General features: G+C 41.3%; 1 protein-coding gene and 1 pseudogene across 1 annotated transcript; both read left to right on the top strand.

Annotated features, from left to right (window-relative positions):
* On the top strand, positions 1–26,696 carry TM4SF4 (transmembrane 4 L six family member 4). The gene is made up of 5 exons (XM_012642945.1): positions 1–459; positions 1,246–1,335; positions 14,211–14,347; positions 23,960–24,149; positions 26,480–26,696. Exons 1-5 carry the CDS (start codon positions 286–288, stop codon positions 26,495–26,497), a joined length of 609 nt encoding a protein of 202 aa, XP_012498399.1. The 5' UTR covers positions 1–285; the 3' UTR covers positions 26,498–26,696.
* LOC105809090 lies at positions 18,203–22,161 on the top strand (annotated as a pseudogene).
* Positions 26,697–27,315: the final 619 nt, after the last annotated feature.

The following is a 27,315-nucleotide window of genomic DNA, read 5'->3' as shown; positions in this document are numbered from 1 at the left end:
CTCCATGGCAAAACGATTGAACGATTGCTCTGAACGTAATCTCATTTATGGGGTGCAAAAAAAAGACTTCACGTCAGAGAGAATGTATAAATGCCCATCGCTGCTATATTTGAGAGGCTGAAGCAACTCCAAGGACACAGTTCATAGAAGTTTGGTTCTCAGCCTCAAAATACTCATTGAATTGGGGACAACTACTAGGACGCTCTGGCCAAAAAGCTCGAAGAGACTCTGTGAAGGAGGCAGTGAGGAGCCTTTGTTCGCTGACCTGTATTCTACTCCCCCAGCATGTGTACAGGGGGCTGCGCCAGGTGCCTGGGGGGCACCCTCATTCCCCTTGTTGTGTTTGGCTTACTGGCTAACATCCTGCTATTTTTCCCTGGAGGAAAAGTGATAGACAACAACGACCACCTTTCTGATGAGATCTGGTATTTCGGCGGAATATTAGGAAGCGGAGTCTTGGTAAGTAGGGAAGCCTTAAAATCTCCCTAAAGGAGAGCCCTCCAACCTTTTTAAATTGGGTACTTATTGAACAGGAAGATATTTAGTTGGTAACAGAAGCCCAAGCGTTGCGTAATGAGAAGTCAGTGCCTTAATTTATTTCCCCTCTCCATTAGGATCTGACAAGGACATGTTAACTAAATTTACTAAGTAATTAATCCCCACGCTTGGGCTGGCAATTCTCATGGGTCATTTGAGTCCCATAAACCAAACTGAAGGCCACATAATTTGTTTATACCAACAAGATAGTTCCAAAAAAGATTTTTTTTAAACAAAAAACAATGCTTTCTGACAAATTATTGACTTAAAGTCACCAAGAGAAGCAGATGTCAGTGGAGGCCTCTTCTACTCTCACACTAATGATTTCTTTTCCTCTTGTTTCCAAGAGTTTGGAACCTCCACTTGAGAAAGAGAGAGGGAGAGAGGACAAAAGAGAGAGAGAGACTCACTTTTCATGACAATTGAGAATAAGTTTCTTATCCTTGTCCTAACCCACTATCTAAACGGAAACTCAGGGTGCCGGATCTTAAAATCTTGCCTCATTGAAGCTGAAGTTAGTCAGGGCAAATGGAACCTAAGTACTCAATAACACTGCTTCGACCCCACCAGCCATGCTCTGTTACTTTTGCCGTCCCCCTTTAAGCCTCCAAGTCCCGCTTGGTAGATGGGGCTCCTCACAAGGCCAGGCAGGCTCAGGCCCTCCCTTCACCTCCCAGACCCGCACTGAGGTGCTTCTCTTGCTGGTAGATGATCTTCCCTGCGCTGGTGTTCTTGGGCCTGAAGAACAATGACTGCTGTGGGTGCTGTGGCAACGAGGGCTGTGGGAAGCGATTCGCGGTGAGTTTCCACGGGGGGCAGCTCCAGAATGACTCCAGGGTGCATTGTCTCCTTGGGCTGGGCAGCATGAGGGTGGGGGTGAGTGACCAGCCCCAGCTAGGGCTTCGGGGGCAGCTGGCACAGGGATAAATCTGTGATTCTTCCTGCTAGTGCAAAACAACAATCATCATGATTCTTAAAAATGCCACAGTCCTCATACCTGCAGGATATGATACCGTTTTAGGTTTTACACACAGGCGGGGATGTCAGAGCTGGAAAGCCAGAGTGGCTCCGTACACAGAATGCAGGGTGAGGAGGCAGAGATGGGCTGTGGCTTTCCCTCTGCCACCGACAGGCCATGAGAACTTGCACAGTCATTTCTGTTCTCCGATCCTGCATCACCTCCTCTGTAAAGAGGACTACAGTCAGGATGAAAGATAGTAACCCCCTCTTCCCAATTGTGCCCTAAATTCCTCATCCACACCACTCTCATGTTCACTGTCTCTGAGGCCCAGCACCTCCCCACTTCCACCTAGATTCTGCCTCAGGACTTCTGTTTCCTCTCTTGTTTTATGTGGCCGTCCATGTTTAGTAGGCGAGCCAGAGAGACTAGGCATGGACATCACAGGGGCAATGGAAAGAATGCGGGGACATGGGTCGGGTCCCATTCCTGCAACTGGCAAGTCCCCGTGCTGCTCTGCCTCACTTTGCTCTTCCGTGAATGAGGAAGTTGGACTAGATAAGAATTTCTCAGGTATGGAGCAAGCTCTGGTGGTACACAGACATGCTGTATCTTCCAACAGCGTGGAATGTTTCTCCTGCTCAATTCTCCTTCAGTCCTTTTCAGTCTATCAAGAAAAATATCTTATTTTGATGGAAATAAGTCCTTACTATTTCTAACCCTTTAGAATCACCCTTTATAACAAGGAGAGAACAAGTTTCAGGATCCAGGAATGCAAGCAACATTATTTAACTAAAATTCAATAATATTGTGTTTATGTCTGCTAATGATTCTAGTTTTTCATTCATAATCGTGATAGAAATAATAAAATAGAGAGTTGACAAAGAAAAAATATGAAGAGTTCAAGCATATTGATGTGGCAAAAATGAACCCTGGCAGAACTGGAATTACTGGTCTGGATGACAAGTAAGGCAAGCTCTGCTCTCATCTCCCATGGTTCAATTGTCCATCTAAGAGACTCATGAACCCCAGTAATGAACTGGACATGCATAGTTTAACTTCTTAAAGGGAAAGGTGCATCTATCCATTCTGAAACAGAATCATTTTAACCTGTCTTTCTCACCATTATTAGTTCATTTATTCCATCAAAAAATATCTACTGAGCACAGATGAAGGGCTGAGGCTAATGCACTGTGTCTACATTCCAGTTTTCTGTGTGAATCCCAAGATCATTCAAAGAGAATGATCCCGCCACGAGTCCCCAATAAACATTGATAATTGTTATTTTAGCATTTAAAATCATCGTTTACAAAGAGATGTAGAAAATACCCAGAATTTATTTGATATAATTATATAATATGTTATGTCTATGATATTTGTATATAATTAATTATAAAAAAGGAAGAAATTTATAACTCATTTTTCCCCTTGAAGTATAACCCTATTATGCCTTGTGAACTTTTGAGGGGTAAATTGGAGCTGAGAGTTTGAGAAAAAATTAGCAATTAAGAGACTTGGATAAAAAGAAAGAAGAGTCATTACTTAGAAATGGAACATTTCATGCCTGGTGCTAAGTAGAAGGCTAAAGACTGGCCAGTATAAAAGAAGAGGTTTTTTGTTTGATTTTTGCTTTTAGGTTTATATATAACTACAGTGAGATGTGAAATAGCATTTAAAGTATTATGCAAAACTTGTTTTTTAATTAGACTTAAGCGGAGTCCAAGATGAAGGCAGAAAAGTCATGCTGTTACAAGCATAGTTGAGTCAATAGGATCTGCAATACTTGGTCTACCCAATACGAGTTGTCTGTTGGGATTCCGTTACTAACCCTCCAGGTGGGATCTGCCCTTGGCGCGAATTGAGGATAACTCCTCTAAATGACCAACCGACTGTCCAAATGACCAGACAGTGTCCATGAAAGGACCAGCTGCGCCAGACTGTAAACCAAGGCCCCCAGCCAGGGCTGCCCTGGACCAGGGTCAACCACATGCTGTGTAGCCAGCAGAAGGATTTCTTGGTTTTCATTTGCTTGGTTTTTAATCAGCTGCTAACTTTTAAAAATTGAAAGATAGCACATAAAGTATCTAGATATCTGACTTCTTTTTCAAAAAATAAAAAATTAACCTGGCACCTCTGGGCCTGCATTTTGGCAAAATACCAGCCTGCACTGGGCCTGGCTGAGCTCTGCGGGGCCACACTGGCTGCTCTACTCACTTAGGGTCCCTGCCCCGCCCTAAGGCCTTTGAGTTCATGCCTCCTGCTTCAGACTCGTGTTTCCTTAATGTCTTGAGGCTCTGGAGCACCAAGCAATAATCATTTTCTTAAAGTGAGATATTTACATTTTGTCAGACAAGAAGAAAAAAGCTACAGCATAATTCAGTGGGAATTGTGATGCTGAAGAGCTGAATTATTTTTCCAAATGCTCATGGCATTCCCCGCCAGGTATTTCAGGGGCACTGGCTTCTCTGGAAAATCACTTAGGAGCCCTGCCAGTAGCAAGGCCTGTGAGGAAGACACTGACTGAGCTGTGGGCTGCTGGGCTGAATCCTGGGCCCTCCCTACAGCCTTATTCATTTGTTTCCTGGCCTCTCTCACCCTCTCCTCTCTGCATTGCTATGTCTTTCTGGAACATTCCCCAGAAGCCAACTGCACCATTCTCTTCCCTTTCCTTGGTAGTAAAACCAGGAAGTAAGAGAGGGAGAAGCAGGATGCAGTGGCTGCAGAGATAAAGAGAGACAATGAGCTGGAAAGAATCTGGGATCACCTGATTCCTGGTTTTACGGTGAAGCTGAGAAAATGAAGGCAGGCTTTCCCCCCAGGCAGACCAAGACTGAAGCTCAGCTCCAGGGATCTGCCCTCTTTCAAATAAATTAGGCTAAAAGAGAGCCAGGAAAAGCGAGCCCTGGGGCAAAAACAGTGAGAGTACTTTCAAGGTGGGCTTTGAAAACCCCGCCCTGGGTTTGTTTTCGGGTCACAAACCCTTCCTCCTAAGGAGGAGAGTCTCAGTGGCCTCTTGGCACCTGTCTGGGGCTGGTCTGCATTTCCTGCCCTGTAATCCTTTTTCAAAAAATGGATCTCAGGGCCCAAGGGGACAGCTAATTAATCTTATCAACTCATTCATGTTAAGTACCTGCTTTAATAAGAGCCTTTTGGAGACCTTGGATTTGACTCCAAGGAGTGTCTTTAATGATGAGGCAAAAGGTTAGATTGATGAGATATTTGGGGGCCAGCAGGCATGTCAGCATCCTTAAAGCATATCAGGTAGATCAAGGCCCACCCCACCCACAGGCAAGGCCAGATGGCTGACCTGCCTGTTTTGAAAAAAGATCTTGGTCCAGTCCTACACCAGTCTGTGTGCTGTACAGGCAGCACTTCCTCCCGTGCCCGGCTCCCCAGTGCCCCCTAGGGGTGCCTCCTGAGTGAGCACTTCTAGGGACTCCTGCTCTTCGTGTTCCTAGAAGCCAACAGCATCCCTAATCTACCTCTTCATTCCTCAGAGTGACAGCCAGTTTGAGCAGGATTAAACAAAGGCAATTCTTTGGAAGGAATGGATTATCTTGAAAGAAGAAATTAAAGGATGGAATTATATTTCTCCACTAAATATTTTCCATGCTTTAAAATCCTCTGCTATCAAATGGATCGTGGCAGTTGCCACCTCTCGCAAGGACGTTGCAAGGACTGCAGGAAGATGTTGCAAGCCTGCGTGCGGGGGGAGGGGAAGGGAGTACCAGCTAAGTGCCTGGGGTATTGAGGACACATAGATCCTCGAGAAGTACTTGTGGGATGAAGGAAGTAAATGAACACGTAAGAGGGATTTCGGGGGATTTCCATACTTTATCAGGCTCAGTCCTCACAATAACCCTTTGAGTTAAGTATGAAACTCCTATTGTTTCATAAATGAGGAAACGGAGGCTCATGTAAGCTAAGTTTCTGGCTGCCACACCCTCTCCCCCACTTCCCAAGCCTAGCTGAGGCAGAAAATACAGGATATTAAAGTTTTAGGAGAAAAAAAGACTTCAAGTAATCTCTATGCATGTCTGAGAATGTTTGCTGTGGAAGAATGCCCATGCCGACCAGACATGCTTTGGCCAGCATAAGCACTCTGTGACCCAGGACACATCACAGGCGGTGACAGAGCTGGGATCTGATGCCACCTGTCTGCCTGCCGAGCCCAGTAGAGAGGGAGGCCTTCAAGCTGACAAATAATGAATTAGAGGGTATCTGATTATAGGACCTTCCGATCTTCCTTCTCAAGGGAAGCATTTGCAGCATGTGCTATAAACATATTTCTTTGACAATGTGAACAGAGTATGTGTGCTGAGTAGCCATGGGGGAATTTGCCTATTTACTCCTCGCCCCTCCCAGAGTTATGCTCTCTGCACTGGTGGGAAGTAAGAGTGTGTGAGGATATGATAACAAAAATATTATAATATAATAATGACATTTATCAAGTGCTTATTAATGTCATGGAAAATTAGCCAAATCTCAGGCATAGGCAAAAGAGATTTCTGGGTGTCCTATCCGTGAAGTACTTGGCATTCTCTAGTAGCCTACCACACGTGGGATTATCCGATTTTCTAGAGTTGTGTACCTTTGATTCCCTATTTACTACTGATTACTTTATCTTACATATTGTGAGCTCTGTGAGGCAAGTACTTATTATTGAGCCTTATTTTACAGAATAGGCACTGGAGGCAAAAGAATTAACTTACCAAGGTCATGAGGGAGGAACCAGACTCAGACCGAGATCCATCTGCCTGTAACCATGCCTTCGACCACAACAGCACAGCCTCTCTTTGCTGGTTTTTCACCTAGACTAGGTAGGGCATGCCCATAATGCAAAAACTACAGGAGAAGTCTCCCATTTCTGACTCCAAAATCTGCCAATTCCCCTCCTCAGAGGTCCCTACTATTCCCAATTTCTGTCTCCTTCCAGAGATATCCCAGGCCTTTTGCTCATTTACTTTAAATAGCATCATTTATGGAGTGTCTACTCTCTAATGTATTCAACTTGATCTCAATAACTTTTATTTTAAGATAAGAAATTTTTATCATGAAACCCATGATAAATTGAAGTTATTACATGCTGGTTTTAAGGTGGATCATATTTCATTTCTAAATTTTTTTAAATTATTATGGGTACATAATGGTTGTATATCTTTATAGGGTACATGTGATGTTTTGATACAGGCATACAATGTGAATTGATCAAATAATGGTAGTTGGAGTATCCAACACCTCAGGCATTTAAGATTTCTTTGTGTTAGGAACATTCCAATTTCACTCTTTTAGTTATTATAAAGTATACCCTAACTTACTGTTGATTACAGTCACTTTGTTGTGCTATCAAATATTGTTCATTCTACCTAACTATATTTTTGCACCCATTAACCATCCCCACTTTATCCCCCCACTCCCTGCTACCCTTCCCAGCCTCTGGTAACCATCATTCTACTCTCTGTCTCCATGAGATCAATTGTTTTTAATTTAGCTCCCACGTATGAGTGAGAACATAAGAGATTTGTCTTTCTATGCTTGGTTTATTTCACTTCACATAATGTTCTACGGTTCCATCCATGTTGTTTCAAATGGCAGGATTTCATTCTTTTTGTGGCTATATAATATTCCATCTTGTATATGTATCATGATTTCTTTATCCATTCACCCACTGATGGACACTTAGGTTGATTCCATAGCTTGGTTATTGTGAATAGTATTGCAATAAACATGGGAATGCAAATATCTTTTCAATTGAATTCCCATCTTTTGGATATATACCCAGCAGTGGGATTGCTGGACCATAAGTAGTTCTATTTTTAGTTTTTTGAGGAACCTCCATACTGTTTTCCATAGTGGTTGCACTAATTTACATTCCCACCAATAGTATACAAGGGTTCCCTTTCTCAACATCCTCGCCAGCATTCATTATTGCCTGTCTTTTTGGTAAAAGCCATTTTAACTGGGGTGACATTTCATTGTAGTTTTGATCTGCGTTTCTCTGATGACTAATGATGTTGAGCATTTTTCATGTGCCTGTTGGCCATTTGTATGTCTTCTTTTGAGAAATGTCTATTCAGATCATTTGCCCATTTTTTAATCAGATTATTTTATTTTTTTTCCTATTGAGTTGTTGGAGCTCTTTATATATTCTAGTTATTAACTCCTTGTCATATGGGTAATTTGCAAATATTTTCTCCCATTCTGTGGGTTGCCTCTTCCCTTTGTTGATTGTTTCCTTTACTGTGTGGAAGCTTTTTAGCTTGATGTGATCCCACGTGTCCAATTTTGCTTTGGTTGCCTGTGCCTGGGGGTATTACTCAAGAAGTCCTTGCCCAGATCAATGTCCTGAAGCATTTCACCAGTGTTTTCTTTTAGTAGTTTCTTAGTTTCAGGTCTTAGATTTAAGTCTTTAATCCATTTTGATTTTATTTTTATATATGGTGAGTGATAAGGATCTAGTTTCATTCTTCTGCATATGGATATCCAGTTTTCCCAGTACCATTTATTGAAGAGACTGTCCTTTACCTACCGTGTGTTCTTGGCACCTTTGTCAAAGATAAGTTCACTATAGACATGTGGATTTATTTCTTGGTTCTCCATATTGTTCCATTGGTCTATGTGTCTGTTTTAATGTCAGTACCATGCTGTTTTGGTTACTATAGCTCTACAGTATAATTTGAAGTCAGGTAGTGTGATTCCTCCACTTTTGTTCTTTTTGCTTAGGATGGCTTTAGTTATTCTGGGTCTTTTTTGATTCCATATAAATTTTAGGATTATTTTTTCTATTTCTATAAAGAATGTCATTGGTATTTTGATGGGGATTGCGTTGAGTCTGTAGATTGCTTTGGGTAGTATAGACATTTTAACAATATTGATTCTTCCAATCCATAAGCATGGAATATTTTTCCATTTTTTTGTGTCCTTTTCAATTTCTTTCATCAGTGCTTTGTAGTTTGCATTGTAGAGATCTTTCATTTCTTTGGTTAAGTTTATTCCTAGTTATTTTATTTTATTTGTAGCTATTGTAAATGAGATTACTTTCTTGGTTTCTTTTTCAGATTGTTTGCTGTTGGCATATAGAAATGCTACTGATTTTTGTATGTTAATTTTATATCCTGCAACTTTACTGGATTAGTTTATCAGTTCTAATAGTTTTTTAGTGGAGTCCTTAGTTGTCTCTAGATATGAGATCATATTATCTGCAAATAAGGATAATTTGACTTCTTCTTTTTCAATTTGGATGCCTTTTATTTCTTTCTCTTGTCTCATTGCTCTAGCTAGAACTTTCAGTACTTTGTTGAATAACAGTGGTAAAAGTGGGCATCCTTGTCTTGTTCCAGATCTTAGAGTAAAGGCTTTCAGTTTTTCCCCATTCAATATGATACAAGTCCATCACATATAGCTTTTATCATGTTGACGTAAGTTACTTTTACACTCAATTTTTTAAATCATGAATGGATGTTAAATTTTAATGAATGCTTGTTCAGCATCAATTGAAATGATCATATAGTTTTTGTCCTTCATTCTGTTGATATGACGTATCACATTGATTGACTTACATCATATGTTGAACCATCCTTGCATTCCTGAGATGAATCCTATTTGATCATGATGAATAACTTTTTAATGTGTTGTTGAATTTGGTTTGCTACTATTTTGTTGAGGGTATTTGCATCTATGTTCATCAGAGATATTGGCCTACAAGTTTTCTTTTCTCTTCTTTTTTTTTTTTTTTTTGTTCTCTGGTTTTGGTATCAGGGTGATACAGGCCTTATAGAATGAATTTGGCTATCTCCTCCCCCTTGAATTTTTTGTAATATTATACTATCAGTAGGATTGGCATTAGTTCTTCTTTGAACGCTTGGTAGAATTCAGCAGTGAAGCCATCGGGTCCTGGGCTTTTCTTTGATGGGAGACTTTTTATTACTTCTTCTATCTCATTACTTGTTATTGGTTTATTCAGGTTTTGGATTTCTTCTTGGTTCAATCTTTGTAGGTTGTGTGTGTCTCGGAATTTATCCATTTCTTCCAGCTTTTCCAATTTATTGGCATATAGTTGCTCATAGTAGTCTCCAATGATCCTTTGGATTTCTTCAGTATCAGCTGTAATGTCTCCTTTTCATCTCTGATTTAATTTATTTGGGTCTTCTCTCTTTTTTCTTAGTCTGGCTAAAAGTGTGTCAATTTTGTTTATCTTTTTAAAAAATCAATTTTTATTTCATTGACCTTTTGTATTTTTTTTTCAATGTCATTTATTTCTACTCTGATCTTTATTATTTCTTTTCTTCTATTAATTTTGGATTTGGTTTGCTCTTGTTTTCTTAGTTCTTTGCAATGCATTGTTCGGTTGTTTAATTGAGGCTTTCCTATTTTTTTGATGTAGGCACTTATTGCTATAAACTCTCCTCATATTACTGCTTTTTCTGTATTCTGTAGGTTTTGATATGCTGTGTTTTCATTTTCATTGTTTTGAGAAATTTTTTTAATTTGCTTCTTAATCTCTTCACTGACCTACTGGTCATTCAGGAGCATTTTGTGTAATCTCCATGTATTGCATTTTTTCCAATATTCCTTTTGTTACTGATTTCTAGTTTTATTACATTGTGGTCAGAGAAATTACTTAGCATGACTTCAATTTTTTGTTAACTTTTTAAGACTTGGTTTTTTGGCCTAAGTGTGTTCTATCCTTGAGAATGACCCGTGAGATAAGGAGAAGAATGTGTATCCTACCACTATTGGATGAAACATTTTGTAAATATCTATTAGGTCCATTTGGTCTATAGCACAGATTAAGTCCAATCTTTCTTTGTTGATTTTCTGTCTGGATGCTCTGTCCAATGCTGAAAGTGGAATATTGAGGTCTCCAAGGATTATTGAATTGGGCTCGGTCTCTCTCTTTATCTCTGATAATATTTGCTTTATATATCTGGGTGCACCAGTGTTGGGTGCATATATATTTATAATTGTTATATCCTCTTGCTGAATTGACCCATTTATCATTATACAATGACCTTCTTTGTGTCTTTTTATGGTTTTTGTCTTGAAATCTATTTTATCTGTTAGAAGTATAGCTACTCCTACTCTTTTTTGGTTTCCATTTGTATAGAATATCATTTTCCATCCCTTCATTTTCAGTTTATATGTGTCTTTATAGGTGAAGTGTGTTTCTTGCAGACAACATATTATTGGCTTTTGTTTTTTTAGCCATTCAGCTATTCTATGTCTTTTAATTGGAGAGTTTAGTCCATTCACATTCAATGTTATTATTGATAGGTAAGGACTTAGTACTGTCATGTTATTATTTGATTTCTGATTGTTTTGCCATCCTCTCATTCTTTCTTCCTTCCTTCTTGCCTTCTTTTGTTAAAAGTGATTTTCTCTGGTAGTGTGCTTTAATTTCTTGCTTTTTATTTTTTGTGTACATGTTGTAGGTTTTTTGACTTGAGGTTACCATGAGACTTGCAAAAAACATTTTATAACCAATTATTTTAAACAGATGACAACTTAAATCTGCTTTAAGTTAAGTTACAAAGAACCTAGCAAGTGGATATAGAAATCTTGCATTATTTTAGCCAAAGGGATCTTTTAGATCTGCCCACTCCTTCCCCCTGTTTAGCACAGTGATGTTGAGAGGGCTGGAACCCAGAACTCCTGAGACTTCCAAACTGCCTTTCTGGAAATACAATAATTATTTTTTATTACAGCAATTTAAATGCTCCTATATTCTTAACCATCTATAGTTTAATGATTTCTGACTAATAATTAGAACTCAAAATCAGAAAGTCAAATAATCAAAAAGATATTTTTCCTTATATATTGTTTTATTTCTGTAGGAAATATAAACATATTTTAAACCACATGTTACATAAAATATAAAATAATTTAATATAATTATTTTGAACTATAATGTTTCTCCCACTCATTTATTTTAAAATGTCTTCCTGCTTCTTTGACATCAATGTCTTTGCTACTATGAAAGACACCCTTTGAGACCGGGCGCGGTGGCTCACGCCTGTAATCCTAGCTCTCTGGGAGGCCGAGGCGGGCGGATTGTTTGAGCTCAGGAGTTTGAAACCAGCCTGAGCAAGAGCGAGACCCCGTCTCTACTAAAAATTAGAAGGAAAGTAATTGGACAACTAAAAATATATAGAAAAAATTAGCCGGGCATGGTGGCGCATGCCTGTAATCCCAGCTACTCGGGAGGCTGAGGCAGGAGGATCTATTGAGCCCAGGAGTTTGAGGTTACTGTGAGCTAGGATGACGCGTTGGCACTCTAGCCCAGGCAACACAGTGAGACTCTGTCTCAAAAAAAAAAAAAAAAGACGCCCTTTGAGCCATCAAAAGATTCCCACAGCACATCTCTTCCATTTAAGTTTGGATACAACATTTTTGTATCCATGTACAATGCTGTCTGGAAATGTTACTCTTAGTCACAAATATCAATTTCCAAAAGACAAAGTCAATGTTCAAGCATTCCTTTACCAGATATATATTAATGATCCCTACAATTGTAAACACTGAATGTACTCATTTTAGAATGCTCTTTAAAAGGCTTGTTAACCATAATATCCAGAACTAGGAATTTTGGGGTCAACCTTTTTAGAATAATTGATAAATTTTTGTTAAGAAAAAAAATTTTAACAAATCTGTCATCTAACATTGATTGGGTTGTTTCTGACTAATGTCTTCTCAATGCAGTACTAAAATTAAATTATTTCAGGAAATACCCTATTCCCTGATAGATGAAATAAGAACTCAACTCTAAGGCAATTCCCCCACTTCTGAGGAATAATTTGAGAGCTAATAATATTCCTTATATTCCCGTATACATAGTATATCCTCTTTTCAGAAGTTCACATATTAGCATATCGTAAATACTGTGCTCTTAGAAATGCATCAGGAATGAAACCTATTTACATAATCCAGTAATTATTCAACTACACATTCTTTGGAAAAGAGATTGCCTGTTCTAACATGAGAAATTGACCAAAATTTTCATGTACTTCTGACCTAGGTTGAATTCACAAGTGTTCTTGGTGGTAAAAATGGATTTAAGATACCCTAAAGACATAAAAAGAAAATAGGCAAAAATCTAAAAAGTGAGTAATATGAAACCTTATTTGTTGAAAACATCCAACAAGTAGTTATCCAGTGCCTTTGATAGGGTAGGAATAAGAAAAATCATACAGACCGAAGTAGGGGTGGAACGATGCGCCAACTATCTTCAAACAACTCATTGTTCATGACTTCAAAGATCTTGTGCTCTGTTTGGAGAAGACAGCCATAAAAGCTTTTCATTCATGTGTTAGAGGCACTGTGCTGTGCTAGAAATCATACAATCCAGAGGACAGGGGTGGGAGATATGAAGGAGAAAACGGTCCGTTCTGCAAGAGCGTCAGACAAGCCTTCATAAGGCACATGAAGCTAGAGCTCAGTACTGAAAAGTTACATCAAAAATACATGTATGATATGAAAATGAATACCAGCTAAAGTGGAACTCCATTATTAAATACATTCCAATCTCCCAGGCAAATCAGGTCCTCTCCACCCCCAAACCCCACTCCACTTCAAATATATACTGTGATAATATTGTTAATAATACACAAAAGGGGAAAGGAAAAGTAGCTGACATTTAACTTCGGTTATCATATCTAATTTTCACAATAGACCTTTATGGTAGGCTCCATCATACCCGCTTTACAGATGAGAAAACGAAGACTCTGAGGACATATTCGTTATGCAGAGTCATCACACAGAACAAAGTAGCAAAGCTGAGATCTGAGCCTGGGTCTGCTGACTTTTAAGCCCTTATGCTTTGTCACCAAAGCAATAGAGGTGATCATTTTCCACCTCCACTTCCAAAATTATAAATGTTTCCATATTCCTCTCTAATTACTGTTTAGAATGGACATTGCAAAAGTTCTTAACATCTCTGGGCCTAAGTTTTTTCATCTGTAAGAGGAGTTAGCCTGGACAGACTCCAGGATTGCTTCTGTCTTTCATAATTCTTTTCATATGTATAATTGAAAAAAGAAACTGATCTAATCTTTTTACTAATTAATCTCTGTCATATAAAAATATTTAGAAGAAGTGGAATTGCTGGGATTGTTTGACCCAAAGAAGAGAAAACACTCAGAGGGTGGGAAGGTGGAGTGGTGTCAAGGTGATCTTCAGATATTTTAAAGGCTGCTGCCAAATGAAACAGAGGTTGGACTTAATCTTTTTGGCCTCAAGGAATGTAACTAGGACCAATGAAGAGACATTCCAGACTTCTATTCCTTCTCATAAGCAGAACCCGCCTGCCCCGTGAGACACCACAGTGACAACCTGAGCAGGATAATTGGACCAGAACCTTTTAAGGTTACTGCCGAACCTAAGATTCTTTGATTCAATTATAGATTGGCCTTACATGTTAGCCCATGGAGGAGATTTTATCCTTAAGAAGATTAAAAGGGCTTGGTTCAAAGGTGTCAAACTGTAACCAGCACCTCAGTCATCAATGAATAGGTGAAAAAGATAAGGAAATGGGGTGAAGAAGGGAACATGGGATGACAAAATTCATTCTAGAAGACCCCACAGGCCCCACCTACTGTAAAGCCCGGTTCCTACCCCATAACTTCCCTGTAGTCACCATATTCGACAGGCTGGTTAGGTTTGCTGAGTGTAACCTCTGGACCACCTGAAGAACTTGGCTGTCTCTCTCCTTCTCTTTCAGATGTTCACCTCCACAATATTCGCTGCGATCGGATTCTTGGGTGCTGGATATTCCTTTGTCGTCTCAGCCGTCTCAATCAACAAGGGTCCTAAATGTCTTATGGCCAATAGCACGTGGGGATACCCCTTCCACAACGGGTAAGGCCACACCCTGCAATGCCCAAGTGTCACCACCAGGGGTGCAGGCAGGTAAACCACCCACCGGGAGAGGCTGCGCAGCGTCCTGTCATCTTCCTTACACAAGCCTCAGGCTCGCCGCTCCGCTGAGGCAGAGCTGGAGTTGTGGAGTGGAGCAGGGCTGCACCGGGCCTCATCTGGAATTGCTCTTTTGACAGACACCAGGAGAAACAGCAGAAAGAGGATGCCTCAGTTGGTCTGAGGGAAGGAGGAGATTTGTGGTGGCACCACTTGCGTCCAAATATTTATTAGCAGCAAGGCAAGGCAATTAGTAATATTAATGAACAGAATAGTGGCTTCATTACAAATCTTACGGTAAAAAGCAAGAACGATTACTCACTAACTGGGCTCAAAGACTTTGACTAACACCCTGAATTGCCTATAATTAAACAATATTTTAAGGTGAAAATTTACAGAAAATCACATTGAAAACATTACAAGTTTTTCATGTTAATGTTAATAGAATTCATTAAAATAACATTTCATATTTTCCTGGTACTTCGTAGGTTGTAAAGAACTTTTCCCCCCACAAATTTATAAGTTAATCTCCTTAGCAACCCCAGCAGGCTTAATAAGTTTAACTTGCTCAAAGTCACAGTTAGTTGAGGACAAAGGCAGGGCTCAAACTCAGGTGTTCTGAATTCAAGTCTTCCCTTTTCATGTTACACTTCCTTCTGCCCTGCACTGGCCAGGACTGCACTGCCAGTCCAGTAGCCAGTAGCCAAATGTGCTATTTAAACTTAAATTCATTTGAATGAAATAAAGTTAGAAATTCAATTCTTCAGTCATGCTATCTATATTTCAAGTACTCAGTAGCCACATCCGGCTTGTAGCCACTATACGGAATAGCTCAGAGATAGGACATTTCCGTCACTGCAGACAGTTCTGTTAGACAGAGCTTGCACTAGTCTTTAACCTCCAAGAGGGCTTGGACAATTTCTGTTTTGTTCACTATCTCTGCCCCTGTGTCTAGCACAGTGACTGGCACATCCTACGGGGTCAGAAAATATGATTATTGGGACTTTCTGCACATGAAGGATGGGTCCATACCCCCCAAAATCTGTAGAACACCAATATATTAACTGGAATCCCAATTATTAATTTACCATAAGATTCTAAAGAACCTCAAGAGCCGGCTTCAGACTGGGGAGGTACAGGGCCCTGGTTCTGTTGTGTTGTGGGTCTTGGTTTGTTCAGAGGCATCACATAAGATATCCCCACCCCATTCTCATAGTTAAACAGTACGAGGTCTCTAACATCCGCGTAGCACATGCAGCGATTCTCGAACCTATTTATTAATAGTTTACTGTGGAAAGCCTTCTTATCGTGCAGAGGACTGTTGGGGCTATACTGCCACGGGGGTGGTTTGCTTGAGCATGGAATTCAGATACCAGAAGACCAAGCCACCACTTGAGATTCTTCCCCTGCAGCTCACTCTCCCCACCTAGGGCTGTGTCCATGAAACTACAGATGATGTTTTGTGAAAAGAACCCTTCTATTAATTCCATCAACAGCATCAGTGCAGCCGTAAACATATTTTTCTTTTTATTCTGTTATGCAAATAATACTACCCTCAATGAACTTAAAATCAGTTAGAATGAATCTATGTCTAAAACAAAGGAGAGAGAACGGAAACCCAGCAAATGCGGAGGAAAAAGCAGTACAAAGCAGTCCAAAGGTCTCATGTAAACTGACTTCAGCACCCTCCCCTGGCACACCCGTGCCCTGTGCAGGAGGCGGCGGTACCGAGCCCCAAGGTCAGGAGTGACGACTGGTCTGTGGGGCACCACAGGAAGTGCCAACATGGGCGAAGGGCAGGAAACCACTTTTCAAAGCACTTCGTCCTTCTGGGGAAGCAAGTTTTTATTCACGTCCACAGCCATTTATCGTGCATTGCTCCATGATAGATGCATCAAACATTGTATCTACTCCTCACGACAGCACCTAGCCCCTCCATTAACAGGTATCAGATTATGAAGATTTTATAATACAGACAGAATAGAGTAAACCTTGCAGGCAAGCAGCAACCTTTCAGAATTCTCTCCCCGTCTTCTGTTCACTGTATAGCTTTGGTAATTATCTGAAGGGAGAATGATTTGAATACCTAGACATCTGCACAGTGGCTTCTAACTATAATGTGACCGAAAATTACTGTATAGCAGTATATTAAAACTCATATATATACCACAGTTTCCAGGTGATTTATGAAATATTCAAGAATGATTTTGACTGTTCATGTTTGTATTAGTCTGTTTTCTGTTGCTTATAACAGAATACTTGAAACTAGGTGATTTATTAACATAAAGAAAAGGAATTTCTTTCTTACAGTTAGGGAGGCTGAGAAGTCCAAGGTGGAGGGGCTGCATCTGGTGAGGGCCTTCCTGCTGGTGGGGACTCTCTGCAGAGTCCCAAGGCAGTGCAGCATATCACATAGTGGGGCGGCTGAGTGTGCTTGTTTAAGTGTCTCTTCCTCTTCTTATAAAGCCGCCTGTCGCACCCCTATGACAACCCATTAATCCATCAATCTACAAATCCGTTCATGAGGTCAGAACCCTCATCACCCAAGCACCTCTTAAATGCTCCTCTTCTCAATAGTGCCACTTAATTGGGGATTAAGTTTCAACACGAGTTTTGGAGGGGACAAATATTTAAACCACAGCAATGATTTTTCCCCTCATGCTCTAACTTTAGAATTCAGTCCCACATCAGACGTAAGGCCAGTCTCTGTGCAAGGTGTGAAATATGCCACGACGGCTACGGGAAGGGCATTTCGGGGGACAGGCCCAGGTGGAGTGCATCTCCCTTCATGCTCTTTGCCGCCCGGCAGGCTCTCAGCAGCTTTCCACTGTCTCCTGGCATCTGTTTCCCGTCTTCCGAGACCAGAACTCACATTCCTTTTTTTTTTTTTTTTTTTGAGACAGGGTCTCGCTCTGTTGCCCGGGCTAGAGTGCCGTGGCGTCAGCCTAGCTCACAGCAACCTCAAACTCCTGGGCTCAAGCAATCCTCCTGCCTCAGCCTCCTGAGTAGCTGGGACTACAGGCATGCGCCACCATGCCCCCCAGCTAATTTTTTCTGAGTAGAGACAGGGTCTCACTCTTGCTTAAGCTGCTTTGAACTCCTGACCTCAATCCTCCCACCTTGGCCTCCCAGAGCGCTGGGATTACCGGCGTGGGCCACCGCACCCGGCCACTATCTGCTTTTTGCCTAGATTCCCTTCTGGCAAAGTTCACGGGCCTCTGTCTCCTACTCTTTTCCACTATACGGTGGACTCCTCTTATCCATCAGCTCCCAGCACGCAGGCACATAGCGTTGTCGTTACAGCCGTGAGCCCGATAGATACACGGTTACTTAGAGAGTAGAAAGGACCAGCCACTTGCATGAGGCCAGACAGGAAGACTGAAGACAGTTGTCACTTTTCCTTATCGCTAAAGGACAGCAGCAGTGGTGGCGGCTACTTGGCTGCTTCTCCTTCTTGTTCTTCTCCCTCCTCCTCCTCCTTCTCCTCCTTTTCTTCCCAGTGATTAAATGTTAAGTATTTTTATATACATTATCTCACTTGATATTCCTCATAAATTGGAGAAGAATTTTTATGCCTAGAGGAAAAAAATTAAGTTCAAAAAGAGTAATTTTCCCAGGGCTCCACAGCTAGTAGTTGATAGAGGAAAAATGTTTTTAAATACATTTTGTCAGTATCCTAGTCCGTGCTGAAGCCAATTCTAAACGTGGAACAAAGGACAGACAAAGTTCCTGCCCCAGTGAGCTCGTGGGTTCGGGTGACAGCACGGATGAGGTCCTCACCACACGGAAGGTGATGCAATGGAGAAGGAGCGCGAGCGCGGACTGGCTTTGGAGGACAAGCTGAAGTTCGCTTTGCAGAGAGGGAGGGGAAGCACGTTTCGGGCTCAGGGAAGAGCAGGACACTGGGCGGCCTGGAGTTCAGGGTGAGTGTCGGGGAGAGCGGCAGAAGGGGACACCACTCAACGGGCTGTGACTGAGGCAGGCCGGACCCTCCAGGGCATCAGGGGCACAGCAGAGAACTTCAAGCAGGACACGGCGTGGCAGCATTGGACTTCCAGAACAGCGATGCTAGTGACATGGAGGCTGAACAGAAGGGCTCAGGAACTGAAAAGAGAGAAAAGAGGAAGGTTGGAGCTGTAATCTAGGTGAGATCATGAGCACTGGGCACCTCCAAGGCAGTGGAATTAGGACTCTCTGAAAGAGACAAATTTCAGAGACTGTTTGAGATGGAGTCATGGGGATTAGGTATGAGGAGAAAAGGGGAAGGTTAGCAAGGTGGACTCTGAGATTTCCAGCTTGGGATGCAAAATCCAGGGCTGTAGGATTTAGCACTGTTTTCCCCAGAAATGTTTTTTGGTGATAATATCAAGGAAGCAAAGACAGTTAACTTTTTCTGTCATGAGAACAACATTAAAGCAGCATCCCAGAAGGAAAAAGAAACTTGGAATATTTCGAGATACACCCTTTGGGCTTTCTTTGAGGTAGGACCTCCTTCCACCCAAGGTCTTCCTTTCCAAGACAATTGGCCACCCTTACATTGACCCTGAGCTGGCAGGGAAGGGAAGCAGCTGGCACAGGCCGTGGGGACAGCCGTGGGAGGGAAAGCTAGAGGAAGAGCCAAGGACGTTCAGCTGGGGGAGAAGGACATGGCCAAGCATGGCACCCCCCAGGTCAGCCTGCAACCCTCCCCATTCCCTGGGAAAGAGTTGAGCAGCGGGGAGAGTGCTCTCAAAATAGTCAGGGCCAGATCCCAAGCCACTGAACTGTATACAATTAAAGATTCTGCCTGGACTTTCAGTTAGGACTGTCTGCATTTGCACTTCAAAGATTGCTTATTAGCTAGGAACCCCATGAGCGGCTTGTGCACATATTCGCAAGAGCTAAAAGCCACATGGTTAGGATGAGGTTGGATTGCACCACGTGATCTCAGCTCTCATGAAGCAGAAACACTTCACAAATGTTAGGAACCAGCTTTGCCTTTGGCTGACTTAGGGTCCAGTCACACCTCTGCCACGTACCAGAAGTATGATCTTGGGCATTCATCTCTCAGGCTCTTCATCTGTGAAATGGGCCTAATAGCAGCATCTATCTCACAGGTTTAGGTGAGAATAAAACAACATGATGTACATACAGCACTCAGCACAATTCCTGCCACGTACCACTAGATAAACATTCAGCCTTATTTTCATTTTATGGCTATAACTCATTGTTGTGAATGGAATTCATTATTATACATTAGAACTTTCTAAAATGTTATGCTTTTATAATAACAATTTGCAACTTAATTTTAATTCTCTCAAGGCACAAATAAGGTTCAAAGAGAATAATCTCTTTATTATTGTATAGGTAAATCTTGATTGACATACTGTTGTAGATGTATAAATCAAATTTCATAAATAAATCATATTTCAAATATAGTAAGGGAATAGAACTACTCCCACAGAGGGCGTTTGTGTAATGCGTAAGAGCACTGGCTTTGAAGTCAGACAGACCTAAGATCAAATCCAGGCACTTCCATTTACTAGCCTTAGCTTCTTGATCTGTAAAATGGGTATATGTTCATTCATTCATTGGATGTTTACTGAAGGGCTACTCTATGACAAACACTGTTCAAGTAAAGTAGCACCTCTTTGTAACATTAGGAAAGATGACCTAAAGCAGCTAGCTCAGTGTCTGGCACATGGTCAGGGCCCAGTAAGTGATAGCTGCTGCTATTTATGGAACACTCCCTGTGCTGGAACTGGGGACAGAGATGGGGAGACATGGTCTCTGCCTTTGTGAGTTTATAGTCCTGAAGAGAAGACAAACCAATGGACAGAAGATGACAGCACAGGGTCCTAGAGGCTCTGTATAAAAGGGAAACACAGAGTGCTGGGAAACACAGAAGGGTATTAAAGCCAGGCCAAGGACAGGAGGGGCATTGTGGAGCTTCTCCTGTAGGAGGTGGCTTCTGACTTAGCAACAAAAAATGGGCCAGGCAAAGCATTTGGGCTTCCCTTGTTCCTTTCCTTAGCTGCCTTTGCTGCTGGATGGAAGGGAGTTCTATGGAATCCATGCCTTCCTACCCCCTTGTTGATGGGATTACTGCAGCTCAGGTGAAAATGCCCTTCATAATAATTGGATGCTTTAAAACATCAGTTAAGTGGCTTTAAACTGCCTCCGCTCTCCCTGCCTCATAGAATATGGAAACATGTTTAGCTACCAGGTCCATGAAAAATCCAAGTCCCCTCTCACGCCAGGGCTGGGGAGTTGGACACAGCAATCAAACTGCACGTGCAAACAGCCTGTCTCTTCCAGGATCTCTGAGACTGTCAGGACCTCAGCACGGGTACCTGTGGTGGTTTGTGAGGCTGCAGCAGGAATGACACTGAGAGGATTTTTCCAGGCGTCCAAATTCAGTTCTTGCTTCCAAGTCTGCCCCCCAATAAGCGTTTCACCAATCTCACCACCAGGTGGTGCTGTGATCCCACTACTGTACAAACGCTCCACAGAGGCCTGAACTCCGGGTTGACAAATACTTCACCTTAGGATCTTTTCTTTATAAACTGTGCCTGGAAAATACTGTATTTTGATAACTTCTTATAATCACCAAGTTTTAAAATTGTAAAGATAGAAAGGACTACATGGAAAAACGCGGAATAGAAAGATGGTGTTCGATGTTTTAAAAAAAGGCTTTTTCCCAATGGGCAACAGGTTTGCCACGAGAACACAGATATCGTGAAAATCACCCCTAAATCAAAGTCAGAATGGAAAGGAAAAGGCTCATATCAACATCATTGTGATTGGACATGTAGATTCAGGCAAGTCTACCACTACTGGCTATCTAAGCTACAAATGTGGTGGGATCAACAAAAGAACAATTGAAAAATTTGAGGAGGCTGCTGAGATGAGACATCATTAAAGAAGTAGCACCTACATTAAGAAGATTGGCTACAGCCTGACCCCGTAGCATTTGTGCGATTTCTGGTTGGAATGGTGGTGACATACTAGAGCCAAGTGCTAAGAAGCCTTGGCTCAGGGATGGAAAGCTGCCTGTACAGATGGCAATGCCAGCGGAACCATAATAGTTGAAGCCCTGGATTGCCTGCTGCCACCACCTCGTCCAACTGACAAGCCCTCTCGTCTGCCCTCCAGATGTCTGCAAAATTGGTGGTATCGGTACTCTCCCTGTGGGCTGAGTGGGGACTGGTGTTCTCAAACCCCACGTGGAGTCACTTTGCTCCAGTCCACGTGACAACTGAAGTAAAGTCTGTTGAAATGCACCATGAAGCTTTGTGCGAAGCTCTTTCTGGGGACAATATGGGCTTCAACGTCAAGAACGTGTTTGTCAAAAATGTTTGTCATGACAACGTTACTGGTGACAGCAAAAATGACCTGCCAATGGGAGCAGCTGGCCTCACTCCTCAGGTGACTATCCTGAGCAGTCAGGCCACATCAGTGCTTGTTATGCTCCTGCACTGGCCTGTCACGCAGCAGTTTGCTGAGCCGAAGGAAAAGACTGATTGCCATTCTGGTAAGAAGCTGGAAGAAGGCCCTAAAGTCTTGAAATGTAGTGATGCTGCTGACGTCGATACGGTTCCTGGCAGCCCACGTGTCTTGAGAGCTCCTCTGACTGTCCTCTTCTGGGTCATTTTTCTGTGTGTGACACGAGATAGACAATTGTTGCGAGTGTCATCAAAGCAGTGGACAAGAAGGCTGCCAGAGCTGGTAAGGCCACCAAGTCTGCCCAGAAAACTCAGAAGGCTGAGTGTCCCTGACGCCTGCCACCCCAGACTAAACGAGTGGTGGAAGAAGGGTCTCAGAACTGTTTGTCTCAATTTGCCATTTAAGTTTAGTAGTAAAAAACTGGTTAATGATAACAATGCATCATAAAGCCTTCAGAAAGAAAGGAGAATGTTTTGTGGACCATTTTGGATTTTTTTTCATGGGGGAAGTTTTACGTTATCGGGTTTTAAAATTGGTACTTTTTAATAGAAACAACTTGACCAAAAATCTGTCACAGAATTTTGAGACCTATTAAAAAAGTTTAATAAGAATAAAAGTACCGAAAAGAATAGTCTTATGCAACTATAGATAAGGTGTATTATCTCAGTGAATTCTCACAATTGTGAGGTGAGCCCTTTTCATAGATGAAGAAACTGATGCTAACTAAAGAAGGGTAGCAACTTGTATGGGAACACACAGCTGGTAAGACGAACACTTGGATTCAAACCCAGGTTCATCTGAATCCAAAATACCAGGCTCTTTCCGTTAGACCAGACTGCTTAGATATAGTAAAATAATGACAATACTAGCGTTTATTGAGTACTTACTATATGCTAGGCACTGAGTTCAGCACTTTACTCATATTAAGTCACGTAATCCTCACAATAACCCTATTATGTGATAGATAATGTTACTGCCGTTTTACAGATAAGTACACAAGTCACACAGCTAGCAAGCTGCTAATACCTGTGCTTTTATGGACAGGTGAATCGATGCTATAAACAATGTTTTATTTTTAAATCAAGAGCGAAATGCTCAGTCCTTCCTTTGTGATGATAAAGACCATTATAAAGATCCAAAAAGCAATAAGATGAACATTAATTCAGTAGCCAGATGGAGAGTTTCTCATTGAAGCTCTGAAAGATGGAGGAAAAGTAAAGGAAGAGACCAATTTGTGGCTTTAAGACTGAGAGAAGGAATTGTAATAATTCACAAGATTTTACCCACTTTACTCTCATTTTTGTTTCAAAGGTATCATACTTCACATTTCTCCTTCAAGGCACAATGCCCTTTATATCGTAGTTAACTCTCTCTACATGTAATAAAATATAAATATATTGCAGTTTCTTCTAATTCAAAGTTTATGTAAAATGTGTATTAAGGCAGCAGATTGTTTCTCCCTTCTGAGGAAAATTCATTACATCTTTTTGTGTGTGAAATTCCTACATGTTAACAAAAATATAGTTGAGTCAAATTCACGATTCGGTTAAAATTAGGCCTTAAAAAAAATCAAGCTCTTCCCTTTAGCTATATGACACCTTTGTACTTTGCATGGCTTCATGTAGATTTGACAGATAATTTGTCAAAGCTGAAATGGTCTCTAATGACGATAGCTAGGACAAAGGCCACAAACGTTTGTGAAATTCTATTCCTGGGGTGTCATCATTTTTCTGGCCCTATCATAGGTAGTGAATTTACTCATCCTCTCGGGCAGCTCACAAAAAAATTGCTGTACCACTTAGTAGTTGTGTGACCTGGGAGCAAGTCATTTAACCTCTCTGTGCTTTAGATTCCTTAGTTGTGAAGTAGAAAAAGGAATTATAGGTTTGTATGAGGAAAAAATGAGTGAATCTGTGTGAAGTGATTAGAACAGGGTCTGTCACGTAGGATGTACTCCATAAAAAATGGTAGAGTTTTTTTCGTCTTTTGTTATTACAGGGTATTTTTCCATGGGGCTTGTTTTGAATGGAAAGTATTGCACAAAAAAAGTTGTTACGGTAACTTTCCAGTCTACACACAGAATTGCATACTTTTAACAAATGTCTCCTTTTTCCTCCGTGTCACCAACAGGGATTATCTCAGTGACAAAGACTTATGGAGCAAGTGCCAAGAGCCTGCTGATGTGGTTCCTTGGAATCTGACCCTCTTCTCCATCCTGCTGGTCATAGGAGGAATCCAGATGATTCTCTGTGCCATCCAGGTGATCAACGGCCTCCTGGGGACCATCTGTGGAGACTGCCAGTGTTGTGGCTGCTGTGGGGTAAGTAAAGACCTTTGTTGTTTCTTCTCAGCATGAGGGAGGCCACGTCAGGCCACCAGCATAATGTGATGAGGCGTGGTGAGTGTGGCCACCCACTGCAAACCAGGCCAGGCTGGGAACTCCGTCAGCTCGTGGAGACAGTGATGCTGCATTGCTAGAACCTAAAAGTTCTGCTTTCAGTGCATGTTGGGCACGTTGAAGTTGGTCACAATGTTTAGTCTCACGTCCAGCTGAACACAGTCCTGGAGACAAAGAACCCCATCGACATGTAAAGGTTTACAATGATGTTTATATGAAGATCCACAGGATGTGAACATTGTCATATGGGCTTATTGTCAGTAAGAATACGTCATGGCCTGGCCTGCAGCATTCTCACTTCCTCACGATGGCCAGTCAAGCAAGACATCACCCTTCAGTGGCAAGAGCTGACAACCACGGATGCTGCCTTCGCTAAAACTTAATTATTGATTAAATAATCTTATCTCACAACCCTGGAAGTAATGCTGTAGAAGAAAGGGCTTCAGATCTGCCCATGCTTGGGCTAGCTCACTGCACTCCTTGGCCCAAACTGCTTACATGATCCAAAACAAATAATATCTTCCAGTGGATTTTTCATATTTGAACCTGAAGTTTTAAAAAAATTAGTAAATAAAACTACCGCTAGTACTAAAAATAAATAAATAAATAAATAAAAATAAAACATAAACATCATTGTGGAATAGAAAACTACCAGCTAGTAATCCACCAAAATTATTTTTACAATAGCAGTGGAGAATATCGAGCATTTAAATCTTGTAACTCACCCAAAATGAATTAATGTTGACTAGATCATAAAAGCTTCAGTTCCTGTATATTTTAGCTGGGTGGTAAATTTTCTTGACAGGATTTACTGAAAATTTGATTACTTTTTGAATTGATAAGAATAGTTTACTATTAATAAATCTGAGGATTATCTGTCAGTTTAAGAAACATACCCATAGGTTCCAGTACGGTGACTCTTTTCAGTGAGTTCCGTCTATTCCGACACCATACTTTGGTGATCTCAGTGACTGAATCATTCCATAGCCAAAAGACAGTAGGTGGACTCCGTGGCTGTCGGCACACAGGCACAGAGAACCACGGAGGGCGAAGGGACACCACTGCAGTTCTCTTTTTCTTCCCTTCCTTCCCTCCTCCCTCCCTTCCTCCATCCTTTCTCTCCCCCCTCTCTCTTTCTCTCCTTCTCTCTCTCCCTCTTCTCCAACTTTTTACGTTGAAAACTTCAAATCTACATAAAAGTTGAAGGTACAGTTCAATGACCACCCCTGTACTTTCACCTGTGTTCACAAAATTGTTAATATTCGCTCACCCTCTCTCTTTCTGAACTCTTGGAAAGTTAATTTTCAAACCTCATGAAATCTCACCACTAAATATTTCCGTGCACGGAGCAGCAGTTTTTTTTTTAAAATCAACCTGCTGAGGATTTCTTCCTTGCCGGCAGCTTGCCTCTCCTTCGGATGCTGCGCAAGGACTGGGGCTGTCGGCCTCGTTCCCGACTGACTAGCCGAGTGACCCGAGTGACCCGAGTGACCCGAGCAAGCCGGCCCACTTCTCAGCCTCAGTTACCCCCGCCTTGCCTAACTTGTGGAGAAAGTGCGCCGGTCAGCATCCGCCCATTCAGGCAGAAAGGCAGAAAGTCCTTGTTGAGAACTTCCTGAGCTTGGCACGGTCCTTAAGTAGATGGGAACATGCCTTAAAACACAAGCTAGGAGACCGGGTTTGCACGTCAGCTGTGTGGTCTCGGCCAAGTCGGTTGACCTCAATTTTTCCTTATCTGTAAAACGTGCTTATTAATACCTGCTTCCTAAGGTTGCTGACGGAGTGTCTAATACAGGGGGATAAATATGCATTCATTTCAACGCTTAGAAGGCTCAGTAAATGGTGCTGATTGTTATTTACTAACAGTATGCAAATTAGTGAGGTAGCATAGCTTCAAGGAAAGTAACGCAATCTCTGGGTTCAGCCTCCCGGGTTCAAATCCTGGCTCTTCTACTTATTAGTTGTGGCTTTCCACACAGCGCTTGATCTCTTGGCACCCCTTGCCAAAATAATTTTAAATAATAAATGATGCAAAACAAAATGAAGCTTCAATTCCTATAAACTCAACACAGGTAAGTGACAAATTAAAGCTCTGTAACAAAGTCAGAGAAATATAGAAAACATTCAATAGGCAACCAATAAGGGCCAGGAGGAAGACAGATGAGGTTGGGAAAGAAGGAAGGGAGAAGAATCTTTTTTTTTTTTTTTAAAAGGGATGATATTGTAATTGGTTCACTTTTTCTACCTTCTAGGGAGATGGACCAGTTTAAACCTCTGCGATGAGCTGCTCCAACCCTACAGCAGAGGGAAGATACATTAAACTTATTCTTCTCTTCTTGGGGTTGTTAATTTCCTATCTGCTTCCTAACTAGCAAAGTGTGGGGAGGGTGGAGTTATTCCTTCTTCCTTCCAGCCAGCTTTGCTTGAGTTAGAGTTTTGTCATTTTCAAATAAAAAATAGGCCACTTAACAAATATGATTTATAAATCTTTCAAATTAGCTTCTTTTTAGAATTTAAGAAAAGGTTCAAAGCAAATTGTTCATGATTTTTTTTCCTTAAACGTGTAAAATGTATAAAGTCATATGTATTGTCACACTGCTTCTTTGTATATAAGGGTGTTTATTTACATAAAACATAATTTAAAGCAGGTAAATTCATTAAAAATGAGAAGCTAAGACCAACCTTTGTTTTCACGATTTATGGGAAAAAAAGAATGATTGATTTATCATAAACATTTTTTGCTTGATAACCTTTTTGCTAATTTGTTTGAGTTACTTGTGAGTAGTCCTTTGAGACTGTCATCATTTGCTAGAGTTTCCTGATGTATATTAAATTAAAATCTGAATTCAGAGATAATATATCAAAGACTGTGTGTGTTTTGGGAGGGAGGGGCAAAAGGGTGAATGAGTAATACCTTCTCATCTTCTCTACAAATGCTTCCTTCCCCTTTGAGCAAACAAAAAAAGTTTTTAAAAAGTTGATTTGGGTAATAATTTTGTCGGCCTATTGCACAGGATTAAGGTAATAAGTATTATTACTTCTGTGTGTTATATGAAGATATTACTTTGGTTTTATGAGTCAGGCATGA

This window comes from Propithecus coquereli, unplaced genomic scaffold, assembly GCF_000956105.1.
Source record: "Propithecus coquereli isolate 6110/MARCELLA unplaced genomic scaffold, Pcoq_1.0 Scaffold19, whole genome shotgun sequence".
Lineage (NCBI taxonomy): Eukaryota > Metazoa > Chordata > Mammalia > Primates > Indriidae > Propithecus > Propithecus coquereli.
This window is presented reverse-complemented; position numbering and strand designations above follow the sequence as displayed.

Excerpts from the sequence above, each read along its gene's own strand:
- TM4SF4 (XM_012642945.1), top strand. The coding sequence starts at position 286 with ATGTGTACAGGGGGCTGCGCCAGGTGCCTGGGGGGCACCCTCATTCCC. Across the intron at positions 460-1,245 it reads TATTAGGAAGCGGAGTCTTG|ATGATCTTCCCTGCGCTGGT; the intron begins GTAAGTAGGGAA and ends TCTTGCTGGTAG. Across the intron at positions 14,348-23,959 it reads GGATACCCCTTCCACAACGG|GGATTATCTCAGTGACAAAG; the intron begins GTAAGGCCACAC and ends TGTCACCAACAG.